Source organism: Pteropus alecto, unplaced genomic scaffold (genome assembly GCF_000325575.1).
Source record: "Pteropus alecto unplaced genomic scaffold, ASM32557v1 scaffold134, whole genome shotgun sequence".
NCBI lineage: Eukaryota > Metazoa > Chordata > Mammalia > Chiroptera > Pteropodidae > Pteropus > Pteropus alecto.
The window spans coordinates 6,211,452-6,225,234 of record NW_006436283.1 but is presented as its reverse complement, the minus strand read 5'-3'; the positions used below and the strand labels follow the sequence as shown (position 1 = coordinate 6,225,234).

At 54.3% G+C, this 13,783-nt stretch overlaps 1 protein-coding gene across 1 annotated transcript in view; it reads right to left on the bottom strand.

Annotated features, from left to right (window-relative positions):
- Window positions 1-5,507: 5,507 nt before the first annotated feature.
- The window catches only part of SDK2 (sidekick cell adhesion molecule 2), a 127,886-nt gene continuing 119,610 nt past the window's right edge, over window positions 5,508-13,783 (bottom strand). Inside the window, exon 44 of the mRNA XM_015589613.1 lies at window positions 5,508-5,861. Within this exon, the coding sequence (XP_015445099.1) occupies window positions 5,508-5,861 (354 nt within the window). The remainder of the gene's footprint in view (window positions 5,862-13,783) is intronic.

Here is a 13,783-nt window from a genome sequence, read left to right as displayed (position 1 = left end):
AAATTATGTGTAAGGTAAAGATTACGTGGCGTGTCGTCAAAATTACCTTTGAAAATCCCTTATGCACCTTGAAAATCGGCCAGAAAGTACAGAATGCACGGTTTGTATTAAAACATAAACAGGAGACGCTCTTATCTGACCTCTTCTTCACCAACTAGCCATATTAAAAGATTCTCTATGTTCTATCTGCAAACCATGAGCAGTCCCTGCATGCTGAAGACTGAGAGCCCCCTACACTTCCGCGCCTGCAGAATCGAGTTGGATATTTACAAAGAGTCATTTATCACTGTTCCCAAACTTGTTTATGCCAGTCGCACTTTTTATAGTAATCACATACTTTCATTAAATATGATGTAAGTGGCTAAGATAGGAATGCGAAAGCAGAATCGTTATTTCTTCGAAAATTACATTGAATGCTCTGTTTGGAAAAGGCGTAAGTTGCAAAAAAAAAAGAGCGCTCTGAATTAGTCAGGGACAAGAACTGTAAACTATTATGGAAAAATAAGAAAGTCTGGGACTCCGCTTTTATAGCGATCCGTAATTTCCACCCTGGTACATCGAGATGCTCCGGATTCGCCTCTCTCTCCAATTTTGGGGGCAACAGTCTGCCCAGTGACTTCTCTGACGAGCCTGAAAAAAGTCGTCGGTTTTTCGGTGTGTTCCGCTTTTTACTTGTTGTTAGGACGAAGTGGCAACTTCCAAGCTCCTTACATGCAAAGCTGGCAAGTCCACTTCAATTCATACTTTCTATACATTTTCGCTTTACTTTGCAAAGGTAGAAACTGGAATTCACTGATGATGCGTTCGAGACGAGGTTTATATACGAAAGCTAATAGAGAACCCTGTATGTCGAGCCCATTCTCGGCAAAAGAAAAATGCTGTGGGCCAACAGTAACAGATTGCTGAATGAATTTACATTTGTGAGTTGTAAGTAAAAATAGAGCGTGTAATGTACATACATAGACATATTTAAAACTTTCTGCTTTAACGACGTTTTGATTACACAGAGCAGTGTCTGTATGAATAAATGCCTGATGTACCTTATACAATAACGGAGACCATCTGAAATAAATGTTCTCATTGAGCTGCATTACATGGACTATTACACTCATTTTTCCTTTGCTCTCTCTTATTTGAATCCATCTGACTTAATTTGTGTGATGTAAATGTGGTATAAGGTAATACCGCGTACTCATAAATTCAGGGATTCAAGCCTTAACTTGACACGTGGGTGAGTAACTAGGTTAACCAAACACCACAGTGGGTCTTCCTACATCAAGATCCTCAGGGCCTGAGGTGCTGGCTTTGTAGAAATTAAAATGAAAATGGGCAAGAACTCGCCTTAAACGTATCAGAGAGGTAGGATGGACATCTTTCGAGAATCAAACTGGCTTTTCTGATTCTTAAGGGCAAGACGCATAAACTCCCCGTGACCCAGCTTCTCTCCTAGTGGGTCGTCACAGGGATTCTATGAGTTAATCGGTGTAAACAGTGCGCAGCACAGGACAGATGCCATACAAACATCAGCTATTGCTACTTCTATGACTAATCATTACCATTTTGTCTCTCATTTGGCATAATCTGAAGCTCGTATCCTAAAAGTGTAAAATAAAATAGTCCATTTCACTCGAAGGCACAGTTGCCCCCTTGCCCATGAATTAAGGAAGCAAATAAATTGGACCCTTGAGCACAGTGTGGCTAAAACTGGGTATTTGGGGAGCAGATTGCCGAACATGACAGGGGGTAGGGGTCCTCGGTTACCTTCCGGGGAGGAGAATAAATGTTGCTTCAGAACTCCAAAAAAAAAAAAAAAAGTTTATTTATAAAATACTGACAAGTTTGACAGGACATGGGACTTCTCGTGGTATATATTTCAAATCAATTTCTTCCTTACTTTTCATTTAAAAAATAAACCTGCTAACAAGCTATACGACATATAGATATATATATATTTTTTCTCACAGATAGACACCTGCCATAATGAATACTCTCCCCATAATTTTTCATTATATCTTTTAAACCAAAAAAATAAAGATTTGTGTGGGTTTTTGTTTTTTGGAGTCTATATGAGTAAAGAAAAGCAACGTGTTAAAATGCTTTTGGTTATTCTTACAGAATCTGATGGAAAGGGGGTGGTCCCAGGAGGGCAGCTGTGCTCAGGGTGGTGGTCAGAGTTGCACTGGGCAGGATCAGGCTGGCGCAGTAGGGAGCCAGCGGCTGCTGCTCAGACCGTGCCCCTCCCCCCTCCCCCCCCAGTCCCTCCGCCAGTGCGGGCATCTTCAGGTGGGCACCATGGGAAGGTGAGGGAAGCCCCTGCCCAGCATGGGCTGTGGGGCGGCTCTGGCACCTTTGAAAGCACTGCCCGGGGAGGTGTGGGCAGACAGAAGGCCTCGAGGCATTGTGCTCCGTGGGGCAGGCGAGGTGTCCTGTTTCCTCTGGACCACGGCAGTGTCAGGTGTGGGAGGGGAGGGCAGGCAGCCTCGGTTTGCAAACTCCCTGGAGCCCCGGGAGGAAAGTGCTTCTGGAGCTCAGAGCAGCTTTTTGGTTCATCTTGGCGGTCTAGGGGCAGCGCTGGGGCGGGCGGAGGCACGGCCAAGGGAGGGACAAGTGTGGGCTGCCGGGGCCAGGCCCAGATCTCCCGAGGTCAGGGCCAGGCAAAGCCAAAGGTGCCAGGTAGCCAGTGTCCTGGTGTGACCCTGCTTCAGGTGGAGTCACATGGACAGGGGCCCTGGCATTGGCGGCCCAGAAAACCACAGGTCAGGTCGGCTCCCTGTGACCCATGGGCAGTGCCCACCGCACCACCCCTGGGCAGCCAGGGGTCTGGGTGGGGGTTGGGAGCCTCCACTGCCCCAGCAGATATGTAAACAAAGGCAAAAAGGATGTCCTCTCAGAAATCTGGAGACCTGGGCTTCCAAGTGTGGCTGGGGTAGCGGAGGCAGCATTTCAGGTGGGTGGGTAGGGACTAAGCGTGAACTTTCACCTTGAGCTCAGCCTGCCGTCATGGGCTCCTCTAAGAGCGCTGGTTTTGCACAGTGTCCTTGTCCCCTCAGATAGCAGGTCCCTGCCGCGCCCCAAGTGGGAGCCGCTCGGGCTGCCTGTGCCTCACGGAGGAGGGACAAGCCATTGGAGGGAGCTGCGAGGGCCTCTTGGCTGACACACGCGCGACTTGTGTTCTGTGCAATTGTGCGTGTGCACGTGTGTAAGCCCGGGGCACCATCCCGCTGTGCACGTATGTCAGCATGGGTGAGTGAGGGTGTGGGGAGAGGCGGGGCCGGGGAGAGGGGCGAACAGCTTTCGTGCACCAGGTGATTCATGAAACGCGAAGGAAATGTGGCCTCATGTGCAATAGACACACACACAGGTTTTTACTCATCTCTGCTTCCCCCACAGCAACCCCTCTGGGCTGGGCTAGAATAACTCCCGAATGCAAACTGGGAACTTCCTTAAATGGTTAAACACACAACTGTTTAAAAAAAGAGAGAGAGAGAAGATGAGCGGAAAGAGAACGTAGCCGTGTGATCACGCGGGCGGCCGCAGATGTGCTGCTATGGAGACTCGAGATGTGGGTGGCGGAGACCCTTGGGCCCGTGTCCTCCTTCGCGGAAAAGACTGTGCGTCCCACGACTCCCTTCATGGAGAAGCCCCGGACCCCAGAGCTGGGTCAGCCTGTCTGCTGAGCCACTTCCCAGCTCCCCCCACCCCCCACACGTCTCCAGGGGGTCCTAGTGCGTGGGGAGGAGCCAGGGCTGGGCGTACCCTTCCCCCGCAGGCCCCTGGCCCCTCTTGCCTCCCAGGCGGGAGGGATACAGGCCCTCCCTTCTCTTGGCTTGCTTCCCACATCTGCTACTCAGACTTCCCCTTACTATTCTGCTCGTCCTCCAAAGCAGGGCACGGCCTCCCCCGGGCACACTAGTGAGCCCTGCACACTGAGGAGCAGCCCTGTGCTGAACTGAACGTGGCCAGCCAGGGTATCTCCTCTCTAGGAGCAGGCGAACCTCCCCAACTGTGGGGGCACCCAGGGAATTAGAGAGAAAGGCTGCCCCCTAACCCCTGCCTCTGGATGTTGAACTGATGGGGCGCTCCAGGACAGCTGAGTGGCTTTTTAAAGAATGTTCCTTGGAGCAGACCGCGTATGTGTAACTACTTAGACCTCCCATTGGCTATGCTTGTCCCCTGGGCCCATCTGACCTGCTCCTCCTGGCTGGCCTGGCTATGCATTTCAGGAACCGTGTCCAATGTGCACCGGCCCCTCCTCAGTCCAGGCCCCGGCTAGGCCGAGCCGAGACTGGAAGTCATCGCTGTGGGGCTGGGATGGTCTTGACTTTGTAAACCTGATGCTGAGCAGACCGGACAAACTCTGACAGCCCCGGCCCTCGACTGGGACCTTGGCCACCTGGGGCTTCTGTGGCCCTTAGGAGGACGGGTGCCTTATACACAGAGAGCTGCGGGGTGAGAGTGAGGGGGACACAAGGCATTTCCTTGGAGAGGACCCCTAGTCCCTTTTCCTTGCAAGCGCATGGATGCGTGTGCATGTTTGTGTGTCACAGAGGGAAGGTGTCTGTCCAGGGAGAGCGGCGTGTCTGCCATGGCCGTCCTTGGCCTGATCCTAGCTCCCCAGCCCCAGGCAAGCTGGATTTCCCTGCCCACGTAGCTCCCTTTCCATCTCCCTTTGAGGAGGGGGCAGGTGCTACCTTCTCACATTCCTGACTTCTGGTCTTACGTTCCCATCACCCCGGTGATGGACGACGCGTGCCTCCACTCTGCCCCCCGACTTCTTCTGTCATCTGTGCTCAGGAAAGTGAATTCAAGGAAAGGGGTGGCTGGGCTCGGTGGCAGGGGGGACTCTCCCGCACCCCTGGGGACCCTCTTCCTTGGATTCACAAGAAAGTCGTATGTTAGGAACAAAGAGCTAGCTAGGCAAATTCTCACCTGTTTGTGGTTTTCCTTTTTCTAAATAAACCGAATGCCTGATGGGGGAGTTGAGCCAGGGAGGGGGGCATCGATGCCTGCCGGGCACAGGGACGCACGTGGCCGTGGCTGGGTGGAGAGGGAGGAGGTGAGTTTCACCCCCAGGGATGCCCTCCCTCATGCAGCATCCACCAGCTGCGGCCTGGGGCTCCAGCACGCGCCGGAAGCGGGCAGCCGGCTAGATTTCCAGAAGCTTCTTCTCCCTTTGGCCACCCCCGCCTCCAGCCCTCCAGCCCTCCAGCCCTGAGCCTTCTCTCCCAGCCCACTCATGTCCACTGTAGCTGCCCCCCAATGCTGTCCAGGCTTCGAAGGAGCCGCAAGCCCCACGATTGATCGCGAAGCTGCCCAACGTGTCCCCTCCGGCCACACGTGTCCCCTCCTTCTCACGCCGGCCTTGCTGGCCCTGGAATCTCTGGAAAAACAAACTCAGGAGGTGAACAGGTGACTCGGTCTCTTGGCGGTTTTGTTTTCTGGCAGGCGCACGGGAGGGGCGGAGGGGGGGCTCGGGGCCATTTCTCTTTCTTTTTCCTCTTCGGACGTCAAACGAATGATGAAAATCCTGCTATAGGAGCCCGGGAGCCAGGGGTGAGGCTGCTGGGGGGGCGGTAGAGGGTGCTCTGCTGGCTCGGGGGGTTCGGGGGTTTTGGGGGCGTTGGGGTCCGGCTGGCCTTGGGCCGAAAGAGGCTGCCCTGCGGGGCGCCGCCGCTGTTGACGATGGCGGCGCGGTCCGGCTCCCCTGAGTCGCTCTCCGGGTAGCTGTTCGCCTGGGCCCGCGAGATGCCCTTCTGCTGCCTCCGCCAGGAGTTGTAGTAGGTGGGGTCGCTGATGTAGTGGTTGACGAAAGAGTGGGCCTTCTGGTGGCTCAGGTCCACCTCATACTCGCTGTCGCTTCCCTGGGGACAGAGAACCGGGCGGTCAGCGGCTCCATGGGGACAGGCCAGCGTGCTCAGGGCTGGGGGAACGCAGAGCGAGCACTCTGGTGCGAATGTCTGCTCCGCCTCTTCCCAGCCCCGGACGGTGTGACATCGCCCTCTTCCCTCTGCCTTGTGTGTCCTTCAGAGCAGGTCACGGCACTGAGCCCGTGGATCGGAGGGCCTGAGTTCTAATCTCTTTATCTAAAATTCGAGGCGACATTCACATCACCTAAAGGTAAGCGTTTTAAAGGGTTCAATCCAGCGGCACTTAGTACATTCATAATGTCACGCAACCATCACCTCTCTCTGATTCCAAAGCAATTTTGTCCCCCCAAAGCAAAATGCTGTACCCATTAAGCAAAATTCCCCGTTCCTCCCTCCCCAGCCCGCCCCCACCCTTCCCCGGCAACCACCAGCCCGTCTCCCGTCGCTATGGTTCTGGTTCTACCTATTCTGGGTAATTCATACAAATGGGATCGCCCAACAAGTGACTTCGGTGTCTGGCTTGTTCCACTTAGCAGCATGTTTTCGAGGTTGAATACATTACGCCTTTTTATTTTGAGTATTTCTGAAGTTTTGACATCCGGGGCCTTGCTGACAGGGCCGGTCAGTTCCCAGATTCGGTGAGCAGGCTTTCACGCCCAGAGCCCACACTCCGCCCCTCTAGTGGGCTCTCACACACAGACTCACCATCCCCTGCCCCTGACCACCCCAGGGCCCGGAACCCAACCACGGGAGCCCCGGAGTTTATTCCCGCCAGCCTAAGCCTGCTGCCCCGGCTTTGACTTTCTCGTGGGGTCCCCAAGGGCTCCTGTCCAGGTCTCCTTCCTGCTCCCTCTGCCTCCTGGCTGACCCTGGGGCTTCCCTGTGTGGTTCTGCGTGGCACAGCGTGTCCTCTCTTTTGGGGGAACCGTTAACAAACTACATTTTCAGTAGTGGTCGTCTCCTACGTTGGCCTCACCATACCTGAATAATAACAAAACCTACATTTCAAAATAAAGGTTCCCCACGCACGATTTACAGAGTTCTAATCTTGGTCCAGGCCTCTGACTTCCTACGTGACTGGGGACAAATCCAGGGCCAGATTATAAGCTCTCTAGAGGCTCCTGGCACTTAATGAATGCTGGTGCTCACCCATGTGTGATCTAAAATAAAAGCAACATTTATACAATAAGCATAAGAAAAATATCAACAGAAAGAAGTTGAATTTTCATGCGATGACTATCCTGAAGCTTATAAAAAGAAACATATCTCATTATTCTTGGTGTCTTTGGAACATGTGTCATCTGCCTATTGGAGGAAATCAGCACGAGACAAGAGTCAATCTGGGCTGTAAAATAAAATAGCATTGGGATCTCAATTGTAGAGCTAAAAATATCGTGTGCCCCCTCCCCCACCCCTAGCTCCCTGCAGCGTTTTGAGAACTAAGAAGAAGCAGATGGGAACGCCCTTAGAACTCTCTGGAAGAGAGGCACTCTGATTTTAGTGAACAGTACATGCGCCACAAAATACAGCTCAGAAGACCACGCTCGAGTCGCTGCATCACCCAGCTAACGTTTGCAGGGAGGCAGTACATTAATTCCAGCGGCCTAAGCAGAATACACTTTGCAGAAAACCAGCGGCAAGGAAACCCAGTGAGCCCAAAACACACGAGTCTGGGATGATCGGCGGCTTTCAGGTAAAGACACTGAAGAGCTGACCTTGCCCTTGCCCTGAAGGGTCTGAGCTATGGGAGATGTAACGCTTACTTCTTCTCAGGAACTCGAAGTCCTTTAGGCAACTAGACCCTCAAGAGAAATAGCTACAATGTACAGAAATATAATGATACCAACCACAGAGCTTGTTGAATTTTCATACCTCTGTGCTGTAGCCACTATTGTTACATGAGTTTTGCCCAAGGAAGTGACTTTGATGAGCGGGGCTTGAACTAACATCTGCCTGATTTTTCCAAAGCCCCGCCCCACATGCATGCTCTGATCTACACTCCTGCTTAGAGGTGACAAGACAGGAAGGAGACCCTTTCTCCCCTCTCTTGGGGATCAATACCTCCTAGTCCGTCAGCTAATTTCCGTCCTCTGGCCCCTCCCTTCCCCACAGGGGCCTGCCACCCTCCTCACCACCCGCAGCAGACACAATTTTCTCCCTGCTTCACAGGACAATGATTGCACCTTCTCTGCAGGAGGCGGTGCAGCACAATACAAGCCCCTTTCTTTGCCTACTGCCCAGCTGCTGGCTCAGGAGGGAACAAAGGGGCCGCAGAGACTGGAGGGCTCCATATGCCAAGAGCAGGGAGGGGGCGGAGGGCTGGTGCCTGGGGTTGGGGCGAGGCTGGCCCCAGGCCGGAGAAAGCTGAGCAGGCAGTGGTGGTGCCAGTGAGGCTGGAGGCTGGGGGTCCCTCTGGTCTGTGAGTGTGGGGGGGGGGGTAAGCAGGGTGGCTTGTTAGGTCTCTCTGGGAGAGGTTCTAGAACTTTGGCCAGCCTCCGGGAGGAACCCCCAAATCGCTGTGCGCCCGTCCCAGAGTGAGCGAGTGTCTGGAGTCGGGGGTGACTGGCTTGGTGGCATTCTGTTTCTGTCCCTAGGTCCGTTTGGACCCATCGCGTGTCCTCTTTCGGTGTCAGCATCCTTGTCTATAAGACAGGTGGGTCCCTGCAGTTTACTGGGTGACGTGAGCTCACGTGAGCAAACGCCCTGAAGGGTGCTGTCAGGGAGAGAGAGGGTGGGCTTGGGTGGCAGGGGGCCTCGGAGCTCCCCAGGAGGAGGACGATGCACAAGGGGCCAGGGGGCGGGGAGGCTGACTCGTGCTCGGGCAGCTCCCCCCCACATCATCTCCCTGACGGTGGGGTGGGGTAGGGGCCTCTCCCGCCCTCCTCATGGAGGCGCAAATCTCAAAGCCCATTCATCCAGGCATCTGAGTCTCACCAGCTGCCATCTGTTGAGCACCTACTGTGTGCCAGACACTCCGTGGGGCAGCATTCCTGATGCAGGTGACAAAGGGAGAGAAAGAAGAGCTGGGAGCTGATGAAGCCAGCGATGAAGCCAGCCTGCAGGAGGGGCAGGGGGTAGCGTTTGGTCTGCCCCCTCCCCCCAAGCTGAAGGAGGGGGGTCTCTGCATCAGCGACTGCTCTCCCGCCTCCTTCTCCATGAACATCTGTTTCTTTTCTGGGTGGGGGTGGGGTGAGAAGAGAAGAAAGCGAGCAAGGGGGAGAGGGGGGCTCCCATTCCCGCTTTCAACTCTCGCTGGGCCCTCAGCCCTCGGTAATTGAATGCAGCTTCCCAGTAACCAGCCAGCACAAAGGCGGCCTTTCACGGGCAGCCCCGCCAGGCGGTCAGGCGGCTGCTTCAGCTCCCGGGCCTCTTCACAGCTCCTCAAAGCCACTCAATCAGCAATTACCGGGGTCTGGGGAGGCGGAGCGCAGACTCCGGGCCTGGTAATGGGAGCTGGGAGGGGGCCGGCGGGAGGGAGGACCCCGAGAAAAGATGGGAACAAAAGAGAGGGAGCGAAGGGAAGCCTTTGCTTCTCTGCTCCTTTCTCGAAGCGGGAATTTCTGCATCGGGCTCAGCAGGCCATGCAGAGGGTGCCAGACAGTCTTGGGGACCAGTATCGAGACCTGGGGCCAGGCAAGGTGCCCTCATCCTGGTGAATCTCACAGTCACACAGGAATGTGTTGTCTCAGATGACGGTCACCCCATCTGAAAGCAGAAGCCCCTCCCACAGCTGTGGTCCCAGGCACTCCCCGTACCCAGTCTAGTCCTCACCCGTGAGTGAGCCGGGCCTCTCCTGCAGGGGCTGCAGCCACCTGGACGTTCCAGGTGGGGTAGGGGAATGTCCCCCCTTGAGGCACAATTCTATTGAGCTCTGGACAGCTTGTACTAAAATAGTTGGAAATCTCCAGCTAATGTTTTTTCAAAAAGTTCAGCTCAGACACACATGCTACCTATGTCCTTATAGGTCAAGTGACAGGCAATGCGTGCCTGCCCTCAGCTGTCAGAGATGCCTGTGGTCAGGGGGTCTCCCTGAGGTCGCTGGGGCACGGAATGGGTTCAGGGTCAGTCAGCACAGGCCTCCCCGCCTCAACCTCCGCTCTGTGCTGGGCAGCTGGGCGAGGTCAGGCTGGAGCAGACACGCCCCAGAGCCCGCAGGACCTGGCTCTGAATCCCCACGGCCTGCACATCTGAGCTCTGTGATCAAGGACTTGCTGCTTGAAGGCTCTGAGCCTCGGTTTCCCCACCTGTTAAGTGGGGATCCTCCCACTTGCACAGAGGGGCAGTTAGAGGTTCAGTGAGCATGTATTAAGCATGCTTGGCACATGGCAGGTGTCCAACAAGCAGCTCTGCCTCCTCCTCCCCAGGCTCTCTCTGCCCTGCCTGGGCTGTGAGCTTACACAGCTTGGACTTCCTGGGCCTGCGGAGGTCAAGCTAAGGAGAAGCAGGAGATGGGCCTCCCTGAACCTATTAGACTCGTGGTCCAAGCTCATGGGCAAGGGGCAAGCCTTGGTAAAACATGGGAACCACAGCAGAGGGAAAGCGATGACAACACGACCGCTACTCCAGGCAAACGCAAACCCGACCTGCTCCCTTCTTCCTACTTCCAGGCCCGGATGAAATGCCACCTCCTCCAGGCAGCCTTCCAGGAGCCTCCAGGAGGATATGGCTCAGAGTACTTTATCTGCCACAGTACCGCAGGGAACAGGAAGCCTTTTGTTTGCCACTTTCCTCCCGAGGTTAGTTACTGTGGTGATAATGCTTTAATGAGAAATGAAAACGTGATTGTTTATACACATGTGGTTTTTTCTAATAGACTATAGCACAGCATAATGTACAGTTCGTAAAAGCCTGTCCGGCTCGCTCCTAAAGCCGCCACATGTAAACTGGCCCTGTTTAGTGGGTATGGAACAAACAGCCATTAAATAAATGCACCAAGGGAGGAATTGTGGATGAAAAAGGGGCCACGTACTAAACCTGACAAGCTCTGGGGAGGCCCACCTGGTGGGGCCCACAAACCCCAAGACCAAAACAACCACGCTGGGTGATCTGAACATAAAAATTCCAACTAAGAGTGGGTCATGGCGGGTAGACACGTCCGAGGCCTGTGGCTTCCCTGAAGTCTAACTTTGAAATCGTCTATTGTCTTTGTGCATCTAAGATGACAGACCTTTGAAACAGAGTGATCTTCGAATCCAGACCTGGCGTGAGGCCACACTTATCCCGTGGCCCACGTTCTGTCTCTAAGTGCTGTCAACGACGCCTTTCCCGCACCCACCAACGTAAAAGGAGTCTATGTCTCTCTGTTTTACTTTTTATCCAATCCCAGAGATTTTCCTGCTTTGCTTTCTCTCACCCGCTCACCTGTGATCGATGAGTTTCCTGCAATCAATAATCCCCTTACGTCTCCTCCTTTGATTCTAATGTACAAAAGAAGCTGCCAAACTTCTCCGGAGCATTTTCTCAATCTGTTGAGATTTGGCTTCCTGGCAATGGGGGTCAGTTTGGCTCAAATAAATTCTTAGATGACTTTTCCTTAGGCTGGACGTTCATTCGTCGACTGAATGAACTAGGTTTTGAGGAGGGCAAACCCATCCTTACCCCTCCCCAGAGGCACGCAGGGCCCAGCTGTGCCCGGTGCATAGTAGGTATGCAGAGGGACTAGAGATGGAGCCTGGCCTTGTGCTGGGGGCTCCCCGACACCCTCTTCTCCTTGTCTTTACCTGAAAACAGCGACAATCCCTGACCTCTGAGGGTTAGGTGGCGCCATTCTCACGCAGCCTGTAGTCATTCCCGGCTGCTACTTTGGGCTCCGTAAATGTTCGCTCTTATGATTCAGCGCTCAGTATTCACAATATAACACCTAATCTGTCCTGTATATTCCCTACTTTCTCACATAGGCTCGAGTCCATTGCAATGAGCTTAAAGGGGCGGCCGGGATGGCACAGAGAACCGAACGGCAGGCGGTTAGCAGAGGCGTGGGATTTCTTCTCCATTGAGATTTTCTTACGTGCTAAGTTTGGAATTCTGCTACCAAACGTGGGCTCTTACTTTGAAAATGAAGTTGGAACGCAGCCGTACTTTTATTTCGAAGTCCTATCAAACAAGCCGTGGGCTCTTTAAACCTCAGGCTTTGTGTTTCCCCAGCCTGGAACCCCCTTCTCCAGCAGCTCTGGAGGCGCAGTCCCCACCCCCACCCCGTGCTCCCTGGGGAGCCCCAGTCCCTCCTTCCCCTGTCCTTCCCCCCTCCAGCCTCCGCCACAACCCCCTATGGCCTTTCTCACATGGTGTCATGTGTGTCTGTTTATAAGTGACGTGGACTCCCGTTTATTACTGTATCACAGGGAAACGGCTGGCAGATCTCCACTGATTTTGGAGGGTGAGTTTTGGGTGGTCTGACTTAGAATATAAACCAGGCAGCACAGGCAAAATCCACTCTAAGAGACCTGGGGGAAGGGGGACTTCGAAGCACAGGCAATCACTCTCCAGAGCAGCAGCGCAGAGGGGCCGGCCCGTGTGGGCCTTCGGGACATGCACTTGCAGAAACCATCACGGCAGGAGGACTAAAGGTGGCATCCGCCATAAGCCCAGGACTGAAAGTCACAACAGTGGACGCTCACAATCCAGACACTGATGTGCCATCGAGTGGCTCCTCACGGGGGGGCCAGTGAGCAGTCACCAGATCTCATTATTTGTGTCGGTAACAAGGGCATGACAGCGAGGCCAGCAGCTTTGTCTCCAGACTGTCCCCTCCAGCCCATGGGGAGCTCCTGGGAGGCGGGGCTGTATCCCCATCCCCTCCATGTCCTCACAGTACACGTCGGAGAAATGAGTGTTGAGGAGCCAGTGTCTGCTCACCTCCCTGGACGGGTGTGAACATCCGGGCCCCCTTAGCCGTTAAGGCACAAACTCTCGTGTGACCCCGGAGGCACAGACGAGAAGCCACTGGCTGAAGCAGGGGCCCATCGTCCCCTCACTGAACCCCAGCATCACACGGCAGTACGCTTGGGGTGCTCTTGGCAACACTTAGGGGCTCAGGGTGGTGGTGCTTTACAAACAGGTGTGGAAGCCATTCACCCTCTTAACAAGGGCGCATTCAACAATGGCACAGCACACCAGTGCTCTGGGCCTGGGGGACACGGGCGACTGATGGCTGCACACTCTCAGGGTCTCCCCGGGCTCTCCCATCTCTGAGGACAGCCTTTCGGAGGGACCCGGCCACTGTGTAGCGTGGGCGAGGCTGCGAAGGATCCCACCCCCCCATCCCGCAGACAGTGAGGCGTGGAGCTGGGTTTCAAGGCCAAGGCCAGCGCCGACCACAGCCAAGGCTGCTGCTTTCCAAACGGACGGCTGCCTTTCAAAGCGGCCATTGGATGGGGCCAGACAACCAGGCCAGTGGCCCTTTGTCCAAAGCTGCGGGAGTGTCTTTCTTTCTGGGGAACGGACTTTAGTGCCTGTAGCACTTTCCCCTGAGTGTCGGTCTTTACCCTTTGAAGATGGGCTTAAGTTTTTTTGTTTTTTTTTTTAAGATAATTCATGCAGAAGGTCAATGGAGGCTGGCCAGAACGACATGGGGAGGCCCTTTGGGTGGCCACCGCCTTGCTCTCTGTAGACAGGAGCAGGGCTTAGAGAGTCCCCTGGTAGGGTGAGTCCCTTTATCTTTTTTGAATTTTACTTTGATCTAAGTGCTCGCCACCGTCTTTGGGGAGAAAGAAAGAAAAATTATGCTTCAGGGCAGCATGGCCTTGTGAGTCCCTACATTTATGTGGCTGCAAGGAGTTAAATACTCATAATGAGATGCCACCACCTGAATCATGTGAGTCCCTGCGTAAGCCAGGCGAGGTTGGGGACTCTGTCCCTGCCAGCTCTGAGCGGGGGTGTTAGCTCCGACCGGCTCGGCTGTGCCAAGCCCGTCACTA